General features: G+C 37.1%; 1 protein-coding gene across 8 annotated transcripts; it reads left to right on the plus strand.

The window, feature by feature from the left end:
• The first annotated feature begins 3,345 nt into the window (after positions 1-3,345).
• Positions 3,346-25,232, plus strand: IFI44 (interferon induced protein 44). Of its 8 annotated transcripts, none has more exons than XR_011252051.1 (11): positions 3,346-3,531; positions 5,947-6,122; positions 6,362-6,813; positions 9,467-9,503; positions 10,422-10,617; positions 10,786-10,932; positions 17,445-17,616; positions 18,855-18,955; positions 21,174-21,348; positions 22,183-22,282; positions 22,370-22,670. XR_011252051.1 is itself a non-coding variant. In XM_069566833.1 (10 exons), the coding sequence occupies exons 3-10, from the start codon at positions 6,372-6,374 to the stop codon at positions 24,779-24,781; spliced, it is 1,314 nt and encodes a 437-aa protein (XP_069422934.1). In that variant the 5' UTR covers positions 3,352-3,531; positions 5,947-6,122; positions 6,362-6,371; the 3' UTR covers positions 24,782-25,232. The 8 variants fall into 8 exon arrangements, 6 of the variants coding, with proteins under 6 accessions (XP_069422934.1, XP_069423019.1, XP_069423243.1 ...); XR_011251993.1 differs by lacking the exon at positions 3,346-3,531 and adding an exon at positions 21,673-21,710 and having other exon boundaries at positions 6,000-6,122; XM_069566833.1 differs by lacking the exons at positions 22,183-22,282; positions 22,370-22,670 and adding an exon at positions 24,738-25,232 and having other exon boundaries at positions 3,352-3,531.
• The last annotated feature ends 2,443 nt before the right edge of the window (positions 25,233-27,675 follow it).

A 27,675-nucleotide genomic window follows, 5' to 3' on the forward strand; every position in this document is an offset into this window, starting at 1 on the left:
AAAAGATTATCATGTTGCTTCTTCATAAAAAAGGGAGGCTAATAACTAATTTGGCAAAACTGATGGGGACTCAAGTAAGCCTCAGATGATTCAGATACCAGCTGACGACTAATCATCTTGTAGGGACATAACTCCATCTGATGCTAAAGTGGCCACTTGATAGTAAGGCTGATCAAAGTCTTTGTGTTAGTTGTTCAGTTGAGTCTGACTCTTTGAGACTCATGAACTATAGCCCACCAGGCCCCTTTGTCCATGGAGTTCTCCAGGCAAGAATACTGGAGTGGGTAGCCATTCCCTTCTCCAGTGGATCTTCCTGACCAGGGATTGAACCTGCGTCTCCTGCTTTGCAGCAGATTCTTTACCTCCTGAGCCACAAGGGAAGCTTGATCAAAGTCTTAAGGCATCCCTAAAGCTGTGAGAATTTGGATGTCCCCAAATTCCATCTTTAATGTGATGAATGTGCTAATTTATTGAGGAGAGTAGATTAAATACATCTGATTTTTGCCTTCAATCTAAGCAAGATGGAATCAAGCCTACCAAACCACTGCAAAAATTTTTTCTGGTGCTGGAGAAAATGCAGGACACTGGGGTCAGTCAGATAATAGGATAATAGTCAATATCTAGCTGCACACCCCTCACATGGATAGATTCAAACTATTCCAGGCCCCAGGGAAGAAATGTTGGTGTAAGCAAAACTACAAGTACAGATGGCAGGAACTCACAAGAGGCAGGGAAAAGACCGACAAGCTGAGCTCAACAGAGGTGGGTAAATCATTATAATTTATTTTAGACGATTTATTTATTTGGAGTATTTCATGAGAATGCCAGTCTGATATTGATAAAAAATGCAAAGAAAACCACACATAGTTAAGTTTTTGAGCAAATTTGTGTTCTATTTTGGTGTTATGTTGTAGAAGCAATTCAAATGTGAATGGATCACTATAATTTCAATAAGCTTACCATTAATAAGATAAAAATACAGGTATGTTATTTTGAGTGTATCAGACCTTGTTCTGCCTGATAGGCAATCAGTGGTTCTATTCTCAGTGTAGATTTATAGAGGGAGAATTGTCAAGTCCCCATGACTGACCAGTCCAGGGAGAAAAAATAGCTCATCTACATGGTAGGACTTCAGATATTTCAAATGGGTTGCACATGCAGCTAGAATAAACTCTTAAAATAACTCTCTCTCTCTCTCTCTCTCTCTCTCTCTCTCTCTATATATATATATATATATATATATATATATATATAAAACTATTACTATATAAGTTATATAGACTTTCCTGTGTATATTTCATCCCTTATTTCCCAGAGTCATGTCCATTTTCCTCTTAAGAATTAAGATTATTTAGAACAGGGGTTTAAAAAAAACCCAAACAAACCTGAAACAGTGATCTGAGTTTTTTAAACTTCCATATAGACTATTGGGAGTCCAGGCAATGAAAGGATGTGAACACAGAATTTATGGAATTGCTATGTACTAAAAAGGTAATAGAGGGACTCAGTTATGTAGAAACTACAAGGTAGTCGCCGATCCTGGGAAGAAAGAGGGAAGAGACATTGGCCATAACACTTGTAGAAAAATCAAGAGAAATAGAATCTAAGAGAACCAGAGGAAGGGTTTCATTAGCAAAGGGGGAAATTCTCAGTACCATGTGAAAGTTAAGACACTGACTAGAAGCCAGGGCAATGTGTCCAAAGTCTTCATTCCCATTTGAAGAAGTCCCACACTTTACATGGTAAAGAAGAAACTGTATCTGACAATCTTGTCAATGTGGCCTGTGAGCCTTTCATTAATAATGACTTGATTATAATAGTGTAACCTACAGGTAATCTAATCATCTGTAGATTATCAAACAGAAGGACACATTTCTGTTCTAAAATATGAGGCTGAGGCTCAGGCTGTCTGAGGCTGTCTGAACAGTTGGAGCATAGCTTTTTATAAAGACTTGAGACACTCAAAATACTCCAAACATATAGGGTTTATCCTTGTTGCTAAAAGGACCAGTGGGAGTATGCAAGGTGGGGGGGATAGAGGGGACACCAACACAGGCTTTTGGGTGGGATCTATCCCAACTCAGCTCATATTAAGCATGTATTAATAAGTTTTTTTAAAGTCTCAAGGAAAGGAAAGCTGAGAATATCAGCTTTTTGAAGGTGTTGATTCATTTAAATGACATAATTTGTGAGTAAGGGCTGTCTAAGTTATTGGGTTATTGTATGTGTGTATAAAGAATACAGAATGCCTAAGAATTGATGCCTTCAAACTGTGGTGCTGGAGACTTCTCAGAGTCCCTTGGACAGCAAGGAGATCAAATCAGTCAATCTTAAAGGAGATCAACCCTGAATATTCACTAGAAAGACTGATGCTGAAGCTGAAGCTCTAGTATTTTGATTATCTGATGTGAATAGACTACTCATTGGAAAATCTCTGATGCTGGGAAAGATTGAGGGCAGAAGGAGAAGAGGGCATCAGAGGTTGAAATGGTTGGACAGCATCACTGGTTCAATGAACATGAAATTGGCAAACTCTGGGAGATGGTGAGGGATGTGGAGGCCTGGTGAGCTGCAATTCATGGGGTTGCAAAGAGTTGGACATGACTGGGCAACTGAACAACAATAATGTGTGTGCATGGGGTGGGTAGGAGGGCAGGTCTGAAACTACATCTTGATAAATGCCAGTTCTACAGCATCTTTCAAAAGAATGTGAGGTTAGTGCTGACTACCAAATGATTTCTTCTGCCATCTCCATGTCTTGTTTTCTTTATTTTTACAGAGCTAAGCTTTATTTATTTTGGTTTTGTTGATCATACAAGGAATGTGTCAAGTATTACCTTAAGATTCTCATCTTTCTAATTGAGCTGACAACCATCTTCCAGGTGATATTAGACCCCTTCGCTCCAGTCTGAGTTCTTAAGGCAGTCTTCAAAATGGAAGGAGAGAGGATCTTCTGCTCTTAGGGCCTGTTAGGGAACAGTGGAACCTGAACATAGGAGAAGTTCAGATCATGGTGACACTGCATTTAACCCTCGCTAATCTCTGAAAGCCTTTTATTTTATCAAATAATCTCCGCTTGAGGCTGCTCCTCCCATCACAGCTTTCCAGAAACCGTCCCATGTTTTTTTGCTGGAGTAAGCTTTAAAGTCTTCCTTATCACCAACAGCATATAAAACAGTGGTCCCTGATGCACTAAGAACTCAGGACCCTCAGGACTGGCCAGTTTGACAAGAGGTCCTCTCTACTGAGCATGAAAAGAGGGAAATAGAACTGCTTACCAAATAGAACTGCTTGAGCAATTCACTGAGGCCAGGGCGGGAGGCCTTCCTCTCTGTTGCTAGCATAGACCACAGCTTCACTCAGCTCTGTGGAGACAGCTTCTCTGAAGATTCACTTCTGTATTTGCAGCAGAGCTACCTTCTCTAACAATTTCCAACCTTTCCCTGACAAGAGATAGTCGCCACTACCCTAACGGCCTCTGCCACAGTGAGGCGAGACTATCCCTCAAATTCCCAGATCCTGAGAGACAGAGTAAGTCTTTTCAGATGTCTAGATGCAGGAGGCTCTGAAGGGAAGTGTTCCACTATTTGATGCAGCCAGTGACTTTCTCATTCTTCACGTGGTTCCTGGTATAACTTACTCTTCCAGCTTTTCTCTTTTCTGGTCACACATTCTTCTTGGATAGACCCTTTTAATAAATATGACCTTTAGATGTTGGGGACAGGGATAGGTCTTGGTCTATAGGACTGCTCTCATTAATTTAAAGTCACTTTTAGCTTTCTAGATAGATAAATATAGATATTGCTGTCATTGTTTTATCATTATGTCATGTCCAACTCTTTGAGACCCCATGGACAGTGGCCCACCACATCCTCTGTCCATGGGATTTCCCAGGCAAGAATACTGGAGTGGGTTGCCATTTCCTTCTCCAGATATATAGATGTAGACTTATGCTGATGATTCTCAAATTCAATATTCAACCTGGTCCTCTTTCCTAGTCTCTGATCTCATAAACCCAACTAGCAGTATTATGTACTTACAGATTTCAGTATAAAACAGAATATATGATATCCCCTCAAGAAATCTTCCAGTATACACATCTCAACAAGTGGTTCCATCATTTATCCAGTCTCAAGACAAAAATCCGTGAGGGCCATTCTCCTTTCTCCAAAGGGTAAATTCTCCTCTGTCCTCCATTCCTGCTCCTTTCCCATCACAATTAGTCCTACAGTAAGTTCTCACCGCTTTTTTGTCATCCTTAAATGTGTGCTGATTCTTACCACTTTTCATTGCTTCTCTCACTATCACACTAGGCTACATGATCTTCACTTCTCGCCTGATACTGCAATAGCCTTCTTGCTGCCCTATATTTTTTCTCTTTTTAGAGTGATCATCAACATTAATCTCTTCCATACCTACTTTACTGCTGCTAAGTGGCAGACGCCTCTCGTTATTCTTCTCTCTCTTATTCCCATTTATTTTCCTCACAACTTTTTTCTCTAGATAACATTTGTGTTGATTGCCTGCCTTCTAAACACTATAGTTTTATGAGGACAGGAACTTTGTCTTGTTTACTATATCTTTAGCCTCCAAAACAGTGGAGGCACATAGCAAGTATCTGATAAATATTGAAAGAAAGAATGAATGAAAGAATCTCAGTTCACAACACAAATAGGAAGCTCGCCTTGCATAGCTAAAGACCCTGCAGTTAACAGATAATTAATGGCTTTTGCAAAAGAGCATCTTTCTTACTTTTATTTTCATGTTAATGAATTATTTAAGTGTATTTATGTATGCCATTGCCCTTAAACTGTGGCCAGGCAGTTTAACTGTATTACAAACTTTTTTACTATACAGGGGAAAACAGGATAATATATTGTTTGGAACTTGTTGACATTTTTAGCAGCTATAATAAAATATAGTTGAGATACATAAAATTGTACCTGTTGGAAGTATATAATTTGACTGGTTTTGACAAATGTATGTACTTGTGAAACCCCTATCACTCTGCTTTCACTTAGATTATGGTTCAAATCTTGGCTCTAAAATTTAGCAGCAGAGTGAATTTTGGCAAGTTATTGAACTCCAATAGTTTATCTGAAAACTGGAGGCAAGATTGGTATTTTTCCCATAAGATTATTGAAATGAATAAATGAGTTAACATGGATAGTGCCTTATAAATAATAAGTATATGATAGCTTCTGGTACTTTTTTAGCTAAGTAAGTAATACCTAAAAGCTACCTAAAATATTTTTATTTTATAGTGCTTTTTAAAATAGAATAAAAAACTTGAATTCCTCTTTAGGCCAGGCAAACAATTACAGATTTTCAGAACTAGGATTAGTGGACTTATGAGGACAATTGGAAATAAAATGATATAAAAACATTCAAACTTAAAATCTACCCCTACACCCCATTCCCACCAAGGGGGGGAAAAAATGGAAGAAGGAAAAGGAATTGTGTTGTCCCTATGAAACAAATCTGCAGGTTGTGTTCCGCCTATAGGACACAAGTTTCTGACCCCCAGCAATGTGGAATCAGAGAAGGGGTTTTAGTGTGAAATTTACATTATTCAGTAAATATTTTACAAATGACTGGTTCCGTTGAAGAGACAGTATTGGAGAGGAGGCAAACAGAAAAGTAGAGGGACCAGTTAGGAAACTGTTTAAACAATCTGCATTTGTTGGTTTAGAATATATTGATAGCAGAGATGAAGAGAAATGAACATATTTGAGATGCATGCTGGAGGTAGAATAGACATTGCTTTTTTTGTGGGTCCATGTTTAGAAACTGAATTGTCCTTAAAATTTTTTTTAAATCATTAAAAAAAGTAATGAGCTATTAGGCTTTCTTCCTTCTGACTTCAATTCCTTGATTTTTCTAAAGTAATTTTTATATGACTTCACTATCTAAAATTAACTGGATCCCTTTATGCTTACTTACTAGAGGAAGTGAGCACAGAGCCAACTGGGCTGGACCTCACTAAGTTTCAGTTTCCTTTTCGCTGCTTCTCCAAAGCCTCAAGGTTGCTGAGAAGGTTTTTGGTCTCACTTTGTGCCTGCCTAGCTGTCAGACAGAGCAGCTACCCTCAGCTTCAGCCCTTGAAGAGATCCTCCAAACAGGTAAATGGCTTTCCACTTTTCCTAGTCTCTTGCAAACGGTTGTCTTTTTTTTTTTTTTTTAAATTAAAAAAGAAATCATTTAGAATGAAAAACTAGCTAATGACTTTTCTTGCTATTTATTCACCCTCTGTTTACATATTTCATTTGTAACGCAAAGTAAATAAGAAGCATTAATGCAAATGTTTTGGCAGTGCAAAAATTTCAATACTTAATGGAAAATGTATTTGATTTTCCACCAGATTGAGAAGTATGGCAGTGGCAACTCGTTTGACATGGATGCACGAAAAAAAGCTGCAAAATTACTTTGGAGAAAAGCAGTTTAGCCTTCTCTATAAGGCCAGTGTCCATGGATTCTCTACTAATAGTTTGCTTCAGATATGCTCTAGACAAGGACCTACTCTAACAGTGATTTACAGTAAAGATCGGATTGTTGTGGCATATATGCACAAGAACTATGGGGAAGGAAACTATTTAATCACTGTTTTTGTCTTTCAAGAGACTACAACTACAGAATGCAAAGTAGGACCATTTAAACTACTTATGTCATTTGCTAAAGACCCTGGTGGAAATCTTGAAGTCAGTATGCATCTAAAGGAAAAAACCATGTATTTTAGTGTAAATGCAAAGAAAAAACTTGGACTACTTCAAAATTATATTTCCTTCCAGGACTGTGAAGTTTTTCGATGTGAAGGTAGGTTTAACCGGATAACCCTTCACATTTGGAGGGTTCTAGCTGACCCATTCATGTAAGGAACAATAATTTTTTATGCTTGTCCTTATCATCAGGAAGTCCAGACTGAAAACTGGCCCCAAATTGTTTTCTACAACACAAACATGGTCAAAAGTCGCATATTCAGAGTTCTCTGGAGTGTGGGGAAGGGGTAGGGAGGAGGAGATATTGTGAAAGTGAGAGAGAGAGAACAGAAAGCGAACTTGAAGATTGTGAGACTGTTAGAAAGAAATCAGAGCTTGAACTTCTCTTGGCTGGTACTCGATGCTTTCTGCTGCAGTCTCCTATTATATCAATCATATCAAAAGACCAAAGTTAGTTTGCCCATTGTTCTACTAAAGACATAAATTGTTTCTTATATTTACTGTTACAACCAATGCTCCTGTATTATCTGTATGCATATAAGTACACAAAAATACTTCTTTATGGTAACGTCCCAACAGTGGAGTTGCTGTTTAAGAATTATGTACATTTGCCTTTGGATAGATACCTTCCAAAAGCTTCAGTTGTCTGTGCTACCCACAAAAGTGTTGTAGACATGCTTGTTTATGGGCCAGATACTGCTCCGGACTCTAAAATAATACTATGCTGCCTTTTAATCTTTAGCTAGTTACATGTCAATATATCAATTTGTAATTAGAAATGGCTTCCAGGTGGCTCAGTGATAAAGACTCTGCCTGCTAATACAGGGGATGAAGGAGACTTGGGTTGGATTCCTAGGTCAGGAAGATCCTCTGGAAAAGGAAATGGCAACCCATTCCAGTATTCCGATGGATAGAGAAGCCAGGCGGGCTATAGTCCATGGGGTCACAAAGAATTTAACATGACTGAAGTAACTTAGCACATAATTGTTAGCCAGGAACATACTGTTAAAGATATTCAAGAGAAAAATACCATCCTTGTAGCAAATATCACTAGTTTATTTCCCAGGAGATAAGACTACTAGCATATTTATAAGAAAATTAGACCTAGTTACTTTTTTTCTTTCCCTGGTAAAGAGAGTGAATGTATCCTAGGTCAGTTGTTTTAACTTCTACCTCCCTAATGATACATCCATAGTATTATATATAGTAGTAATTTTTTCCTTTTTATTTTCCTATAATATTCATTGTAGCGATTCCATCACACTGTAAAGAAGATCAAGTCACTTTTGGTGACCATTTGGGTTTTCCAGTCTGGGCCTAGTACAAATAATATTGCTATAAATGTTCTTGTATATGTCTTTTTGTTCATGTATATATATAATTTTTTTGAAGAATATAAGTATGAAATTGGTCATCAGGTATGTGCATATTCAGTAGACACTGACAAAGTTTTCCCACATTGTCATACCCATTTTCATTACCACAAGCAGTGTATGAGACTTTCTGTCTCTCTAAAACTTTCCCCAAATCTTTTATTACTGATTTTACAATTTGTAGCCATTCTGGTATGCAACTTGTGGTGTGACATTTTGTGAATTTAGCTTTTTTTGATTAGACTAGTAATTTATTTCATATTTTACATTAATTACTATATTAATTTATTCTTTTTCAATTTATGGAAATTTTCCTTTTAATTTTTGTTATATTCTTATATTTCTAAGATTTGTTCCCCTTTATTCTTTTGTTTCTATTTTCTGTTTCTTTCCTTCTTTCTTGTTATTCATGAAATATACACATCCCAAGTTGATATTAAGTATTTATATTCTTATAGTCTATACATTTACAATTGTGATTTTTATTTCCTTTTGGATGTTAAAGCTATCTAAAAAGTGCTTTGTGAAATCCTAAGAGGTTGCCCTTCTCTTTGTTTACCCTCCTTCTTTTCTAGTTTTATTATATTGTAGTCATTGAACAGTCTTCACTATTTCTACCTTTGGTAATTTAAAGAATATTGCTTTATAACCATGCATTTAGCTATATCTATAAATGTTCCACACAGTATTATTCTTTTGTTATTTAGAGTTACCAGCATCACTACATCTAATCCTTTCAGTTTTAAATCCACCAAAAAAGAGTAACCCTTTCCAAGAAACAAAAGAATGCTGAGCCTGAGTCTCACTGGTTCAGTGAAGATGCAAGTCTGCCCTTGAATCCCTTATTGTGCTCTCATTGTTTATGCACAAGTACTACATTTCTTTTTATACCAAGAAGAAAATCAATTGGATTGGAAGTTCTAAGAGGCCCAACAGTTGATAGTAGGTTTTAAAGAAAATCTGGTGCCTGTAGTTTTTTATTTGTGTGTCTTTGTACATTATCCCCTTCAGATCTATTGGATTTATGGAGAAGATATTTTAGGGTATTTCGAGTCTTTCCCTGGCCTGTCTATGCCTCTAGGCCTTGCTACTCTGATTCAGAGAGGCCCCAGCTCATATCTCTCGTGTTGGAGTAGGTCACACACTATTGCTAAATAATTTGGTGAGAAAAGATCTTGCAGTGCCCACCAGCTCTGGACTCTTCAAATGAAATACATTCAGGAGATTTCCTGTAATTTTCTACTTGCTTTTTACCATACTATACAGTTCCGCAGAAAGGCAATTTTTGCATTTTTTTCTAGTGACTTCATTAACATTCATTCAGTTCCAATCATTCAACAACCTGTAATCTTCATTATTCCTTGATTATTTCTCTAGATTTATTGGACGAAAGGAGGATGAATGGAATTACTGTGTAAGTCAATGTTTTAACTTTCTATTATTCTGTTCATTATCTGAGAATTATTCTACTATCCTTTCCTCTAAGTCCCTTCAGTCATGTCCAACTCTTTGCGACCCTATGGACTGTAGCCCACCAGGCTCCTCTGTCCATGGATTCTCCAGGCAAGAATACTGGAGTGAGTTGGCCATGCCCTCCTCCAGAGGATCTTCCTGATTCAGGGGTTGAACCTGTGTCTCTTATGTCTCCTGCATTGGCAGGTGGGTTCTTTACCACTAGCACCACCTGGAAAACCCTATTCTACTATACTGTCTGTCAATAAAATTGGTAGTGTAAATTATAGCATATAAATTATGTGTCATGAAGAACAAACTATAATCATAAAATATTTCATAATTTCAATGTTAAAGCAAAAAGAGCACTGAGTGGATGAACGGCATTTATATACTTAAAGGGAAATTATTATTTGGCTGAATGTCTATATTTTTGCTTAGAATTCTTAGAGCTATAGTTTTAACTATTTCAGGGCAGGGGTGGTTGGCAGGGCAGGAATAGTTATGATGAACTTCAAGAACATGTTAGAAACCATCTACTTTTATAAACTTCAAAAGTCACATATTGTGTTGTGGTTTTTGAAGTCTATTATTGATAATTTATCTTCTTGTTTAGCATAATTGCTGTTTATTCCAAGATTTATATATACTTAAGTCCAAAAGCCTTTATGTCTGATTGGTTTTAGTTAAAACTGTTATTTTTACTTTTACTTCTTTTACAATAGGATTTGAGATAAGATAGTTTCATGTCTTTTTATACAAGTTGCTAGTTAGAAATAAATAATAACACAGAAGAAAAGAGACTGAATTCTAGGAAAATTTATGGTAGGGTCTTATGATTTAACCTTAGTCAACTTTTAAACTTGTCTTATCTAAACAGGCTCAAGGAGAGCTTATTGTGTGCTATCAGAAGTTATATACCATATGGAGGCCTGGTTCACAAAATTCGCATTCTGCTTCTGGGTCCAGTTGGAGCTGGGAAGTCTAGCTTTTTCAACTCAGTGAGGTCTATTTTCCGAGGCCATGTAACGAACCAGGCTTTGGTGGGTTCTAATCCAACTGGGACATCTGAAAAGGTGAGTCCATGCTAGATCACTCAGCTTTCGCTTCTTCGTTCAAGTTAACTAGATTTGAAATGTCTTTTGCTGATCAATTTCATTACACATAGAGTTCATTTCAATTTACAGTGTTTGTTTGTTTTTTTTTTTAAATGAGTTCTTAAAGCTGCTTTTTTCCCTTTGCAGTACAGAACATATTTCATTAAGGATGGGAAAGATAACAACACTCTGCCATTTATTCTGTGTGACTCAATGGGGCTGAGTGAGAAAGAAGGCCTGGACATGGATGACATACACTATATCTTAGAAGGCCATTTTCCTGACAGATACCAGGTATGACTTAGCTAATTATTGAGAATGTATAATTGATACTTAAAATGTTTATTTTTGCTCACAATTGACAATATCAAACTCTAGTGCATTGGGATTTACTGTGTTAAACTATACTTGTTCATGATCCTTTTCTGCTTTTTGATATTTTATTTTATAAAGAATTAAAACATCCAAGGGGCTTACCAGGTGGTGCTAATGGTAAAGAACTCGCCTGCTAATGCAGGAAACTCAAGAGACCTGGGTTCTATCCGTGGGTCAGGAAGATTCATTGGAGAAGGGCACAGCAGCCCACTCCAGTATTCTTGTCTGGAGAATCCCATGGACAGAGGATACAGTCCATTTGGTCATGAAAAGTCAGACACAACTGAAGTGACTTAGCACACCAAGCATCCAAAGGATTCTTCTGTCATAGCTGTTATAACAATGAATGCTATTTTATGTTCACTTGCTTTGGTTATGTGAAACAGAAATCTAACTACATAAATATACTCACATGGGTGATTTTTCTTATGTAACAGGAAGTCTGAAGGTAGGCAGTGTGGCAGGTTATTAATTTCAAGAGTGCTTCTGACTTTCATTTCTGAGATCCCTCAGCATAAGGCATAATGTTTGCCCTCCCAACCCCGCATTCATATGTTGAAGGCTTAATCCATAATGTGCTGAGGTTTGAGGGTAGAGAATTTTGGAGGTGATTAGATAATGACAGTGAAGCCCTCGTAAATGCAATTAGTATCCTTGGCTAAGAGTCGGACAAGACTGAGCGACTTCCCTTTCACTTTTTACTTGCCTACATTGGAGAAGGAAATGGCAACCCACTCCAGTGTTCTTGCCTGGAGAATCTCAGGGACAGGGGAGCCTGGTGGGCTGCTGTCTATGGGGTCACACAGAGTCGGACACGACTGAAATGACTTAGCAGCAGCAGCAGCAAGAAAGGACACAAGAGATGACCTCTCTAGAAGCCATATGAGGACACTGCAAGAAGGTGGCTCTCGCCACACACCAAATCTACTAGCATTTTGATCTTGGATTTACTAGCTTCTAGAACTATGAGAAATAGAAGTTTTTCTCTCTAACCTGTGACAGCAGGCCAGGACGACTAAGACGTGGTTTTAATCTTTGTGTTCTCAAGATGATCATGCTAAGCACTCTCAATATTCCAGGCAAGAAAAAGGAAAAGATTAAAGAGAAGAACTACTTCAGTCGGCCTTTAAAAAAAACAAAGTTCCTATTCCTTTTTATAAACATTTATATAATTAAGTTAATTATCAATTCATCTTGTTCCAAATGAATAGTCAAATGTGCCAACATCTTTCATTGAATGTTTTTGTGTATTTTTCATTCTAAATATATATATTAATTTTTATTCCGTAGTTTGTCTTATTAATATATATTTCAATTCCATTGTGATATTGTTATTATATTGTCTAATTGTTTTAATTTCCATGGCAATAAATTGTGTCTTGATAACTCACTGGATACATCATTCATTATTCACTTCTCACAGATTTTTGACTATTTCATACATACAATTTTTCAAATGAACTTGTTTGTGCTTTATTTTGTTGTTTCTGTGTTTGATTTGTTAGTGCTTTGATTGGGATGATGTGAAAACTTTATATTGCATGTTGATATACATCTTTGCACATCCAGTATTTTTATCCAGAAACAGAGAATACTTTATTTTTAAATTCATGCAAGATTCTTTCATTCCTTAGTGTCAGGTTATCTTATAGAGGTAGCTAAGTTTATTTTAAAATGTTCTTTAAAAGAAATATTTGTTATAGAGAATTTTAAACCTATGTAAAAGTGGACAAAACTATTTAACAAATTTTTCCTTTACATTGCTTCAAAATTTTTTATTTATAGCCAAACTTGATTCATCTATGTCTACCCACATTCTTCTCTCCTATATTATTTGGAAGAATATATGAGACATCATAACATTTCACCCATAAATGAATATGCCTTTAAATATATGTTGCTACTGTTGTTGTTCATTTGATAAGTTGTGTCTGACCCTCTGGGACCTCATGGATTGTAACACACCAGGCTTCCTTGTCCTTCACTATCCCCTGGAGTTTGCTCAAACTCATGTCCATCGAGTCAGTGATGCCATCCAACCATCTCATCCTCTGTTGTCCCCATCTCCTCCTGCCCTCAATCTTTCCCAGCATCAAAGTCTTTTCCAATGAATCAGTTCTTTGCATCAGGTAGCCAAATTATTGGAGCTTCAGCTTCAACATTGGTCCTTCCATATAAATATTCAGGATTTATTTCCTTTAGGATTGACTGGTTTGATCTCCTTGCAGTCCAAGGCACTCTCAGGAGTCTTTTCCAGCACCACAACTTGAAAGCATCAGTTCTTCGGCATTCCACCTTCTTTATTGTCCAACTCTTACATGCATACATGACTACGGGAAAAACCATGGCTTTGACTATATGAATCTTTGTCAACAAAGTAATGTTTTTCCTTTTTAATATGCTGTCTAGGTTTGTCATAGTTTTCCTTATAACAAGCAAGTGTCTTTTAATTTCATGGCTGCAGTCACTGTCCACAGTGATCTGGAGCCAAAGGAAAGAAAAATATGTAACTGCTTCTATTCCTCCCCACCCCCTTCTATTTGTTATTAAGTGATGGGACAGAATGCCATGATCTTAGTTTTTTGAATGTTGAGTTTTAAGCCAGCTTTTTCACTCTCCTCTTTCATCCTCATCAAGAAGCTCTTTAGTTCCTCTTTACTTTCTGCCATTAGAGTGTTGTCATCTGCGAATCTGAGGTTGTTGATATTTCTCCTGGCAATTTTGATTCCATCTTTGTGATTCATCTAGTGTGGCATTTGTGTAATGTACTCAGCATAGAAGTTAAATAAGCAGGGTGACAATATACAGCCTTTATGTTCTTGTTTCTCAATTTTGAATCAGCCTGTTGTTCAATGTCTGACATGCATACAGGTTACTCAGGAGACAGGTAAGGTGGTCTGGTATTCCCATCTCTTTAAGAATTTTCCACAGTTTGTTGTGATCCACACAGTCAAAGGCTTTAGCATAATCAGTGACACAGAAGTAGATATTTTTCTGGAATTCCCTTGCTTTCTCTATGATTTAACGTATGTTGGCAATTTGATCCCTGGTTCCTCTGCCTTTTCTAATCTAGCTTGTGTATCTGGTTCACTTACTGCTGAAGCCTAGCTTGAAGGATTTTGAGCATTACCTTGCTAACATGTGAAATAAGTGCAACTGTACAGGAATCTGAACATCTTTTGGCATTGCCTTTCTTCGGAATTGGAATGAAAACTGGCCTTTTCCAGTCCTGTGGCTGCTGCTGAGTTTTCCAATTTTGCTGACATATTGAATGTCACACTTTAGCAGCAGCATCTTTTAGGATTTGAAATAACAGCTGGAATTCCATCACCTCCACTAGCTTTGTCCATAGTAATGTTCCCTAAAGCCTACTTGACTGCACACTCCAGAATGTCTGACTCTAGGTGAATGACCACGCTGTCGGATTATCTGGGTCATGAAGACCTTTTGGTAGAGTTCTTCTGTGAACTCTTCCCACATCTTCTTAATCTCTTCTGCTTCTGTTAGGTACTACCATTTCTGTCTTTTATCACGTCCATCCTTGCATGAATTGTTCCCTTGATCACTCCAATTTTCTTGAAGAGATCTCTAGTCTTCCTGGTGGCTCAGATGGTAAAGAATCTGCCTGCAATGCAGGAGACCCAGGTTTGATCTCTGGGTGAGAAAGACCTCCTGGAGGAGGGAATGGCTACTCTTCCCAGTATTCATGCCTGGAGAATTCCATGCACAGAGGAGCCTAGCAGGCTACAGTCCATGGGGTTCCCAAGAGTTGGACGTGACTGAGAGACTAACATTTTCACTTTTGTTTGAATATATATATATATATCTATTTTAAATTTATTATTAATATATATATTCAATTTATATTTAACATGTCAAATGTTTTATATATGTATGTATATATACATATATATATATATATATACACTCATGGCACATATGTGTCTTTTATTAAATATAGCCATAATATGCTTATCACATCTAAAAGTTATACTTGTTCTTAATTGGCAAACTATTACCCATTTCTCTTTATCATGCATCTTTTTTTTTTTAACAGTTTCTTAGAAACATTATTCAAATAAATCTCTCCAGCCTCTTTTAGTCTGTATGCTCTGCCTCTATATCTTCTGGTATTCTTCTTTGAAATTAATTTTTTGAGAAATCTAGTTGTTTGTCCTCTAGACTTAACCTATAGTCTGAACTTTGCTGTTTGTTTCAATTGATGTGGGTTTCTAAAACCATGGAAAAAATTCCAAAACTATGCCTGGGGCATGTTTAAATTCAGCTTCTACTTCCTAGGTGGTGTTGTGTTCTTTCATGAAGAGGCATACAACTTTGGGTTTTCTCATTTTTCTAATATAGATATTTATCAGTGTCCAATGTCTAGACCCTCTACTGAAGTGTGAAAACAGTGGTATTCTCTTTCTATCACTCCTTCATTTCACATAGGAAAGAGGAACTTCCCCTCTCCTATTACCAGATTATTTAGCGGTAGAGCTTATATAAGAAAGGCAGAAATGCATGCTCCATTTATTCTCTTTTTTACAAACTTTTGAAACAATAAGTTAGTTCTTTGTATCTGCCAACAATTACCATTTATTATTTTACTATCCATATGAACTCATGAATTGAACATACTTGATGTGCTTCTATTTATTATGTTTTTCTCCATTTTGATGCCAAATGTACCATTTTTGACAAGTGGAAGCCTCTACATTTTGGATACTGAGTGGGTTTTTTTTTTTTTGACAGAAACCTGAAAAATCTTCTATATTTCTTATTTATGATATACTAGATATTCAAACCACATTGTGTATATTTCCAGTTCTAGATTTTAAATCAAGGATTTCTCTAAGGAGTCTTTGCTTGGGTCATTAGAACTGTTGATTGCTTCTTAGTTGGCCACTGGTTCTTGCCCTTTTCTGTAGACAGGGCTAAGATACACACACACACACACACACACACACACACACATATATAATATATGTACTTATGATAAAATATATTATGAATTCATGAAGAAAATTTCCATTTAAATTCAGGGCTAGAGAATTTTTACTTAATCTTTTCTATCTCACATAATCCTAAAGGAAATTAATTCTGAATATTCACTGGGAGGGCTGATGCTGAAGCTGAAGTGCTAAAACTTTGGCCATCTAATGTGAAGGGCCTATTCATTGGAAAAGACTCTGATACTGGGAAAATTGAGGGTAGGAGAAGGGGGGTGGTGACAGAGGATGAGATGGTTGGATGGCATCACTGACTCAGTGGACATGAGTTTGAGCAAACTCAGGGAAATAGTGAAGGACAAGAAAGCCTGGTGTGCTGCAGTATATGACTTAGCCACTGAACAGCAATCTTACATTTGTATCTCATTTCTCCCAAGCAAAGAATCCCTATTCTCAAGTGCATCAGAGGTGGCAGAATATCATATCACCACTCATTTGCTTTATTGCACATAATATTCACTGTGGTCTCAGAGCAAAATTTCTATTACTACTATGAACAGTCTAATCATGATCATATTTAATACCAACATAATATAAATACAATCAAAGCTGGAAACAATTTAGTCTTTTAGCAGATTTTTATATTCAATTTAGGAAATATGTAACAGAAATATATAAATGACTATGCTTTCGAGTCAAGTTATTTATCTCTGTGTGGTTATGATCCCACTGGATGTAAAAGCTTATTTGTTTAAAGTTAAGGATAGCTTTTAAAATTTAGTTTTATATTTATGTTTATCATCTATACAAGGTCAAATCTAGAAAAGAAGATGTACTCAAAGAATCCATCTCTTCTCTGACTCATAAAATACATTCCTCCTCTTTTCTTATAAGTACCCATATAAAAATCTGTAGTTTATTTGTGGTTTCTCCTTTCTTAGAGAGGTGATAAAATACTATATGTCACTGATGAATCAGATTTTTGCCACTACAAATAGTCCTGAAGTTAATAGCCTTGTATATATATCACTTTGTATTTTGCCAGTATATATGTGGGACAGATTCCCAGCATAGGAATTGCTAGTTCAAGAGTAAACACATCCTATTTTTAACCACTTTCCCCCTTGTATTCTGCCTGTACCAGATTTCTTTCTGAATGCTTTCACTTCCACCTTTATCCACATTGCTTCTTCTATCTTGAATGCTTTCTACCATCTCATTATTCCCCTTATCGGACTAACTCTCCCCCAACATTTTAGCTTTCTGAATATATGACCTTTCCTCACAGAAGCTTTACCTGACCATATGAAAGGACAGCCATCTAATTGCATAACAACTGTCTTCCCTACCAGATTGTTAGCCCTTTAGTGTTAGAGACATGCCTGTTTTGTTCAGTTTCAGTCACTCTAACTGTGCTTGGTGCAGAGTGTGTGCTTATAAATATTCATTGAATTAATATGTTGCTTTATCTTTACTTTACAGTTTAATTCCTTGAAACTAAGGCCAAAAGGCATTGGTAACCATTCAGGCTGTCCATTGCTGAAGGACAGAATCCATTGTGTGGCATTTGTGTTCAATGCCAACTCTGTTGGAGAGCTCTCCCATGAGATGGTGGAAAAGATCAAGAAAATTCAAAGGGAGTTGATTAAGTCTGGTGAGTCTCTTTCCACTTCACTTCTAAGGCAAATGATTATATTGTTGGGTGGTTTGGGGACAGGATGAAGAACTTAAGAAATTGCATATGTGAATGTGTGTGTGCTAAGTGGCTTCAGTTGTGTCTGATTCCTGGAGTCTCTATGGACTGTAGCCCATCAAGTTCCTCTGTTCATGGGATTCTCCAGGCAAGAATACTGGAGTGGGTTGTCATCTCCTCCAGGGGATCTTCTCAACCCAGGAGTTGAACCCACATCTCTTATGTCTCCTTCAGTGGCAGGCAGGTTCTTTACTACTAGCGCCACCTGGGAAGCCCTCATAGGTGAATATTCCCCTGGCTAATCAGTGTGATTCCATCAAATTAATCATTCACAAGCTGAGTGACTTTGTGCCTCAATTTTCTGATCTATAAAATTGTAGTATAATCATAGAGCCTACCTCAGAGATTTATTACAAAGATTAAACAAATCAATATAGATGAAGAGATTACTATAATCCTCACTGCCTGCTACCTCGGCATTCTAGCATGTGTTTATTTACCAAGAATCCTAAATTCTCCCTTGTTTCTTAAAGGGTTAGAAAGTAGAAAAGAACATTTCAGTAAGAAAAAGATGTCGGAAAGTAAGATGTTGAGTAGGGAGAGGTAGTATCAAGGCTTCAGAGAAGGTAAATAGGATTAGGGAATTAGAGTGCCTTAATGGTTTTTCTAGGCTCTGTTTTCCATTCTGTTTGCAGATGAGCCAATTTGTCACAACTTTGATTAAGTTAGAAGCAGAGAATGATTGATTTACTTGCTTACTGAAATTTAAAAGCTTTCAAGGGTGGTGTGCAGGAAGGTGATTGCTAAAATTCCTTCTCCTTCTTGAGGCGTCTTTTCCCCCATCTTGTGTGTTAGAGTTCTTTTGGTTTTCTCTAATCTCCATAAAAACACAAATGTTTGGATAGGATGTGAAATCAATCAATAATGCTATAGTGTATTTTAGTTACCTCTTCCAAGAGGTGGTTTCTTTTGAAGTCTTGTTTTTTCCCCTAGGAGGCAATGAAGGATATTTCTTCTGTTAGACAAATTCCAAGTATGAATGAGTAGTTAAGGGGGACATTTTTTGTGGGGGATACGGAACCTTCTCAAGTCTCTGAAATTGCTCCATAGATAGCATATTGCATAACTGATAGCTGATTAAATGAAAAATATTGGTGTTGTCTTTAATAATGAAAATAATATGAATCTTTTTGGCATAGATGTGGTCCATGTGGTGTTGCTCACTCATGTGGATACCTTGGATCTGATTACAAAAGGTGACCTCATAGACATATACAAATGTGTGCCTGTGAAACTTAAGGTAATGGGTGATGCCATTTGTAAACATATTTTCTGGGGTATTATGTCACTCTAATCACATATTACTGTGTATAAAAATAAAAACAAACACCTATTGAGTTTAAGAAGAATTAAAACAATTGCTTGGGATAACTCAGGTTCATTTTCCAATTTTTAAAAATTAAATATATATTTATCTTTACAGTGACACAGATATTTCCATTCACTACAATTTAATTCAGTTAGGTTCTATTCAACTTATATCAATTACCTTGATGATCAAGCAAACATGAGAGTCTCCAATCAAATACACAGATAACAAAAATAATTTCCCTGCACTAAAAAGCTTATAATTTTGTAGGAAGAGGTAAAGAGACTGGGGGAAGTGGTAGGATAAGAAGAAATTGACTAAAGAATGTGATATGATTGAGTGTGATAAACAGAAATGATTAAAAATAAAATGTTTTGAAACTTTAGAGAAGGGAAGATAATACTTTAAAGGGGAGGGGGGTGATTTCATTACTGGGGTGGTACTGAGGAGGAGCATTTCAGGAAGTGAAGGGACCAAAAGGGGAAAAACTGAGGCCCTGAATAAGCCAATGCATCAATAAGGGAAAAGGTAGTGTGTATGGGAAGCATGGCACTGTTTAGTTTAGGGGAGGGCTGAATCCTTGGAGTGATAGAGAGAGGAAGTTACATTTGCATGAGATGATTCTATTAATTAGGTGCATTATATGGAATTACAGCAATTTTTTTTGAAAGAGCAATGGTATGACCAAAGTTAAGCCAATAAAAATCTGCCACCTATGTGCAGAATAGATTGGAGTCGAGGGAACCTGGAGGTGGGAACCATAGTTGGGAGGAAATAAAGATAGTAAATATTTGTGAGAACTGCTGCTGCTTAGTGGCTTCAGTCATGTCTGACTCTGCGACCCCATGGATGGTAGACCTCTAGGCTCCTCTGTCCATGGGGATTCTCCAGGGAAGAATACTGGAGTTGGTTGCCATGCCCTTCAGGGGATCTTCCTGACCCAGGGATTGAATCCGGGTCTCTGCATTATAGACAGATTATTTACTACTGAGCCAACAGGGAAGGCCATTGAGCACTAAATATGTGATGTATTTTCTTATTCAATACTTCGTAACAACTTTATGAGATGGGCACTGTCATCACCACATTTGATAGATAAGGAAACAGAAGCACACAGAGTAAAGCAATTGCTAGTTTACTGACGGTGCTAGGAGGTGACAGAGTCCTAATTTGAACCTAGGAAGTATGAACGTGAACGTGAATGTGAACGTGATGTCGCTCAGTCGTGTCCGACTCTTTGCGACCCCATGGACTGTAGCCTACCAGGCTCCTCTGTCCATGGGATTTTCCAGGCAAGAGTACTGGAGTGGATTGCCATAGGAAGTGTGGTTCCACAAATAAACTAGGCTAAGCTTGAATTAAGCATAACATTAAATTAGTCTAGTAAAACCGACTTATCCTGAGAATAACCTTTAAAAGGAAACTGAAAGGGAACTTCCCTGGTGCTACAGTGGATTAGAATCCACCTGCCAATGCAGGGAACACGTGTTTGATCCCTGGTCCAGGAAGATTCCGCATGTCCGGGAGCAACCAAGCCAATGTGCCGCAACTCCTAAGCCTGAGTGCTGCTACTACTGGAGCCTGCGCCCTCTAGAGCCCACACACTGCAACTGCTGAGCCCACGTGCTGCAACTACTGAAGCTCATGTGCCTAGTGCCTGTGATCTGCAGCAAGAGAAGCCATTGCAATGAAAAGGCTGCACATTTCAACTAGAGGCTAACCTCCACTCGCTACAACTAGAGAAAGTCTGTGCAAAGCAGCAAAGACCTAGCACAGCCAAAAACAAATAAATAAAAATTGAAAAGAAATTTAAAAAAGAAATGAAAGGAAATGATAGATTTTAACATAAGGTGTTAAAATGCTTGAATTTCAGTGTAGTTTGTATGAAACTATTAGGTACCTTTCACTTCTAATTCATACTGAGTCTATTATGTGTATTCTAAGAGAAAATTAGCAATGATATTAGAACTTGACTTGTGAAGTTCTTGAAGAAACCCCTTTATGGGGCCAGATCTCGGTCTCTACATTCTCCAACAGCCAAACCATTGCCAAGTTCTTACTTTATGTTCATACTTTCATAATTTATATTGACATAAAATTGTATTTTGCACTGTTTTAAGATTTCTGGGCTTTGCATTCTCTATTGCAGCTAGAGGCAGTTCACAGAAAACTTGGATTCGCTCTTTCTGACATCTTTGTGGTTAGTAATTATACCTCAGAGTGGGAACTGGAGCCTGTCATAGATGTCCTGATCCTCTCTGCACTGAGAGAGATGCTGTGGGCTGCAGATGACTTCTTAGAGAATTTGCCTCTTGAGAAAACAGGTAGATGTGTTTGATGGTGTGAAAGCTTCAAGGTGTCCACTATGTGGCTACTTCCATTTTGGGTGTATACTGGACCTACACTATTTCTTCCCCTTCTTGTCTTGTTTTAAAATGAAAATTTGAAATGATTCACCTCTGTCTTAACAGACCAAGCAGTATCCTTGTTCTCTTTTGTCAAAATGGGCTTTGCTGCTTGGGACTCAGGAAGGGATTGACTCAGCATTGTTTCTGATCAGATGGGATCTTTGATTATTGGTCCTTCCTTGGAGCTTTATCCTTATGCCTGTTTTTTGACTTGACTTTTCAATGGCTTTCCCTTATCAGAGCCTGTCTTAATGCAGTGTAATCACTTCCGGGTAGAGGTGGGTACTTTTCCTGTTTATGACTTCAGATTTTAGTATTATGTGTATTTCCTATTATCAACCTGTGTATAATACATGCTGTACTGTTCCAATCAAAGATAAGGCAGGAGTGTTAACCTAAACTCAAAACTTATTTCAGTTTGTGGGAAATCAGAGTATCATATTATCTCTGGCTCTCTCACTTGCAAACCCCTGGGAAACTGTCACCATTACTACATTTGCAGTTCTGACTCTGCCATCTTGGTTTTTCCATTCCTTCTCTTCCTCGTGGGGCATGCACTCCCAAAGTCAGGGTTGGCTTAGCCCAATATTTCTTCTTCCTACTGGTTGGTTTTCCTTGCTGCTGCTAAGTTGCTTTAGTCGTGTACGACTCTGTGCAACCTTATAGACGGCAGCCCACCAGGCTTCGCCATCCCTGGGATTCTCCAGGCAAGAATACTGGAGTGGGTTGCCATTTCCTTCTCCAATGCAGGAAAGTGAAAAGTGAAAGTGAAGTCATTCAGTCTTGTCCGACTGTTAGTGACCCCATGGACTGCAGCCTACCAGGCTCCTCCACCCATGGGATTTTCCAGGCAAGAGTACTGGAGTGGGTTGCCATTGCCTTCTCTGCGCTTTTCCCTGGATAACCCATTAAGAATATGTTGTTTTCCTTTACTCAGAGATCAGAAGAAAGAAATGATCAAATGTGAATAAAGAAAATAAGTGAGCACGTTGCATATTAAAGCTTTTAATTTCATCATAGCAAAGTGAAAAGTGTGAAATGAGAAAACACGGGAAAAAAGGAAGCAGTTGAACCTGAGGGGGATATTTTATCTAAATCTAGAATGAAATTACATACAAAATCATAATACCTATAAAGAGGAACAGCACAATTTAAGTCATTAATTATATAAAAGACTAATAATTTCTTTAAAAATTATGTACTGTATCTGCGAAAAATTAAAGTTTCTTCTTGTAAAACTGAAGTCTAACTTGAGTGTGTGCATACGTGTGTGTGTGGTATGTGTGTGTGATTTTGGAAAAGATTATTCTAATACAACTTGTCAACATCTTCTGACCTTCACCCATATTGTCTTAATTTTTGCCTTCTTATGTTATTTCTAAAGTGCTTGATTCTCTTTGGGTCCCTATTAATGTTGTATTCTTTAACCTAAAGCCATTTTTGTTTGAATATCTGAACACTTCTTCAAGGATGTAGCAAATTAATATTACATAGAGATTTCATTTCATGTAGCAATGAAAATTAAAGAGCTATAACTATATACAATAGTATCAATAAATATTAAAAATACACTATTGACCAAAAGGAGAAAGATATGAATGAATCTATACATGATGAATAGATTTATATAAATCTCATAGAAGTTCTAAGTAAAACAAAGGGAATGATAATCTTAAAAATGATGATGGTCATAAAAATGAAGATGGTGATGATATTTCAAGGTGGAGAGGGGCTCTATGTAATGTACTGCAATTTATTATCTGTTCTATTAATACTATTCATAGGCCTGGGGATTATCTCCAATTTGGGACTGTTATGAATAATGCTGCTACAAAGATTCTTATACACATCTTTTGAGGCACATATAAAAATCGTCCCTAAGATGTATAACTGAGAAATTGCTAGCTCATTGGGTCTGTCTACATATCCTCAACCTTATTGGAAACAATCCATAGCCTCTTGACAGGTGAATAAGTAAAAAGATGTGGTATATCTGCACAATGGAATACTACTCGGCAATAAAAAGAAGGAAATATTTTTACAGGCAAGTGTAGGAGACAGGAAGAATAAAAGAAAAGCAGGCCCTGGCAAGGGCCACAGAATAAATTTGTAATTATTGATAAACTGGATGCTATAAGGCATGAGACTCTTGGAACAAGTCCAGAGGGAACAGTTCATAATCTTGAAAACAAGATATGATCCTGCGACCCCAGACTGTTTCTCAACTGGCTTCTCAGAATCACATGTTCTACATATCTGGTGAAAAATCTATAGATAAGAATATCAGTCCTAGTTACTGATTTGTTATTGGTTACTGTTTCTTAATTACTCAATGGTTAATGATCATTTTCTTCTTTGTCCCTGAAGGCCACATGAGTTATAGTTTAACTCCCCGCATATTCTTTCATTCACGGCTGAAAGCATAATAAAGCTGGCTTGGATTCGGTTTCGGCACCTTCACCTTGGAGCGGTGTTGGTCCCCTGATCCTCGCTTTTCTCTGAATTTTTGTGTCTTGTTTCTCATTCTCTCGCGCTTTCGGAAACCCTGCTTGTCGAACTGGTCTGGACAGGCAAAAGCATACACAAATCAGGTAGACTATTTTATTTCTTTACCTCCCAAGGTGGAGGGGGTTTGTGAAGAGTGAGTAGCCACCTGGTGCTTCTGCAGGAGCTATAAGTGTCCTTTGTTTCGATCAGAATGGTGGTGAAATGGATATTTGCTTTATATCATTTTTAAGTTGAATATTTGTATTTAATGTACTTTCCTGCATGTATTGTATATTCCATACCAACAGAGAAAAAAATTAATATCATACAAAACTTTCGGAATTATGCAGAACTGGATCTAAATCCCTATTATGCCACATAATTTGCAATCTTTTAAAAAATCTTTAATTTCCCATCTTACATAGATATGTCATAAACACTAAATTAGATAATATACGTAACTAAATCATTAGATAATATATGTAATTAGATAATATATGCACACACATAATTAGATAATATACACAACTACATTAATATGTATAATATGTATATATGTAATTAATAGTATACGTGAATTAGGTGATATTCATAACTACATTAATCATTAGTGTAGGCACTTAGAAACATAAACCCAGATACAGAAGGACATTGCTAGTCTTATATAACAACAGACCAATAATCAACTATCAATCTCTCTATTGTAAATTTAATTTTATTGTAGTTGAAAACAAGCATAAGATTTGGACTTGGTAACTCATAAAAAATGAAAGAGACTTAAATTGAATTTTCTTTCTTTTTGTTTGTTTGATATGCAGTTTATAGAAGATACACCTTTAGCTTTAGGAGCATACTGCTTTAGGAGCATACGTCTCGGATTCAAAATCTGAAACAGTCAACAGAAACAAACGAAATGATTGGGTCATTTCTGCCCCCTAGTGGTCAATGCTCTAAATGGAGAAGACGGCGAAGGTTGAATTTGGAAGCTCAAATAAAAACTAAGGCTTCTAATTTTGTTTTTTTTTTAAAGGAAAACCATCAGAGCAGAAAAAAAAATTCAACATATAATTTTGTTAAAGGTGTTCATTATTGAATGGAAGATGATTTTCTCCTGGTGTTGAATATATGACAGCTTTTGGAAATGCTGTGTTCTGTGCTAGAATTTTTTTATTCCTGGCATTATATCAGACATTGTTTATGCGTGTTTGCAAACTAAGGTATTATTAACATATCCTATTTTAGCATATTTAAATAGAAATTTGAATGTATAATGCTCAAGGCCTATGGTGATCAATAAACACATACAATGGGAACTTTTGTCTTTTGCTTTAAAACAATGTTATTCCCAATGACATTACTTTTGGATAATGAGGTTCGAACCCGCTCACACATGAGTTAATTTGTGCAGGCAAATTACATTCATGTAGAACAGAAGAAACATTATGCTTCAAGAGTCATGTTCCTTCAATGTGCATTTATATTTGATTTAATATTATTCCATATGAAAGAAGAGTCTGCAAATTAGTTAAAATAGCACAGTGCTCCAAAAACATGATGATGTGCCCTGGTTCCCTACCAATGCTTCTTTCAGAGATTTATGATGAATTCCTTTGCCTACACAGCATTATGTCCAAACTTCTTAGGAGATTTTTCCTAATCTGGACATACTTGATCTCAAACACTAAAACAAGTGCTCCACTGAGTGACTTGCTCTTCCTAACTGTTTTATGCATTGTCCATCTCCATGTGATTGTTTCTACTTTGGGGAAGTTATTTAATTTCTACGTACCTTGTCTTCTCATCTGGCAAATGGGAATAATTATAGTACCTACCTCAGAGAATTGTTTTGAGGATTAAATAAAAGTATAAAGTACTTTTTGAAGTGTCAGAAACACAGTAGACAGTAAGTGTTGTTGCTGTTGTTGTTTAGTTGCTAAGTCATGTCCAACTCTTTTGTGACCCCAGGAACTGTAGTCTGCCAGGTTCCTCCATCCATGGGATTTCCCAGGCAAGAATACTGGAGCGGGGGTGCCATTTCCTTCTCCAGAGGATCTTCTAGATGCAGGGATCGAACCCATGTCTCTGGCAGGCAGATTCTTCACCACTGAGCCACTAGCGAAGCCTAGGCATGCTAGTCGTGTTTCCCTTCTGTAGTATTTCATCTCATATACCTCTCTACCACCTGCCAATCAGGGACTGATTTCTCTGTCATTTGCATTCTACTGACTCTTTGTAGACACTGTCCAAGCATTATCACACTATATGTTATTTAGCTATATGGTCATGTATGGGCACACTGCTTTTTTTTTTTTTTTTTTACTGGAGTGGGGTGCCATTGCCATCTCCGAAAGATGTACCACAAGGAGGTCCATTATTCTTTTTTTTTTTTTGAGCATATTAAGTATACTTTTATTTTTTTTTTTTTGTGGTCAGTTCACTTAGTACAGTTTCTGTGAATAATAGATGTTCAGTAATGTTTGAAGGAATTAAATGAAGTGATTAGAAAACATATGAAGACTTATGTGGATGTGAACCTGATACCTGAAAACCTAGCTGAGAATAACATAAAAAAATCTACAGCTGATTCTGGAGCAACACATGTTTAAACTATGGGCCCACTGATAGTAGATCTTTTTCAGTAAATATATTGGACAAAATTTTGGAGATTTGCACTGGTTTGAAAAAATGACCGATAAACCATCCATGTAGCCTGCTGCTGCTGCTACTAAGTCACTTCAGTCGTGTCCAACTCTGTGCGACCCCATAGACGGCAGCCCACCAGGCTCCCCTGTCCCTGGGATTCTCCAGGCAAGAACAACGGAGTAGGTTGCCATTTCCTTCTCCAATGCGTGAAAGTGAAAAGTGAAAGTGAAGTCGCTCAGTCGTGTCCGACTGTTCCAGACCCCATGGACTGCAGCCTACCAGTCTCCTCCGCCGGTGGGATTTTCCAGGCAACAGTACTGGAGTAGGGTGCCATTGCCTTCTCCCCATGTAGCCTAGAAATATTAAAAAAAAAAGAGTGAAGAAAAAGTAGGTATGTCATGAATGCATAAAATATATGAATATACTAGCCTATTTTATCATTTATGGTCATAAAATACATACAAATCTATAATGAAAACTTAAAATTTATCAAAACTTATACATTAAAACATGTAAAAACCATACTTGGCACCATTCATAGCCGAGAGAAATGTAAAAAACAATGTAAAAAAATGTAACGATGCAGTATTAAATCATAGCTGTAAAATTAGCTGCAGGACACACTGTACTACTGTACAGGCAACTCCTGTTGCGGTTTAGGTGAGCTTAGGTGTTGTGAGTCTGTGTAAAGTGCCATGAGATGCTAATCATCTCCGTATGTGCAGTTCCTCTCTCCAGTAAATTGCGCATCACAGTAGAAAGGCTCTTTCTCAGTTCTTGCGTAGTTTTCATCATGTTTAGTTCTATACCATAAACCTTGGCTAACACCATGGGACCCATATGAAGTGCCGCTAGTGAGGTTGGAAGTGCTCCCAAGAAGCAGAGAAAAGTCATGACGGTATTACAAGAGGAAGTTTAATTGCTGGATATGTACCCTAGCTGGAGGTCTGCAGCTTCTGTTGCCTGCCATTTCAAGATAAACAAATCCAGCATAAGGACCATTATAAAAACAAACAAACAAAACAACAACAACAACAACAACAAAAACCCCAAAAAGGAAATCCATGAAGGTATAACTGCATCTACATTAGCAAGCAGGAAAACTTCGCACTT

This window comes from Ovis canadensis, chromosome 1, assembly GCF_042477335.2.
Source record: "Ovis canadensis isolate MfBH-ARS-UI-01 breed Bighorn chromosome 1, ARS-UI_OviCan_v2, whole genome shotgun sequence".
NCBI lineage: Eukaryota > Metazoa > Chordata > Mammalia > Artiodactyla > Bovidae > Ovis > Ovis canadensis.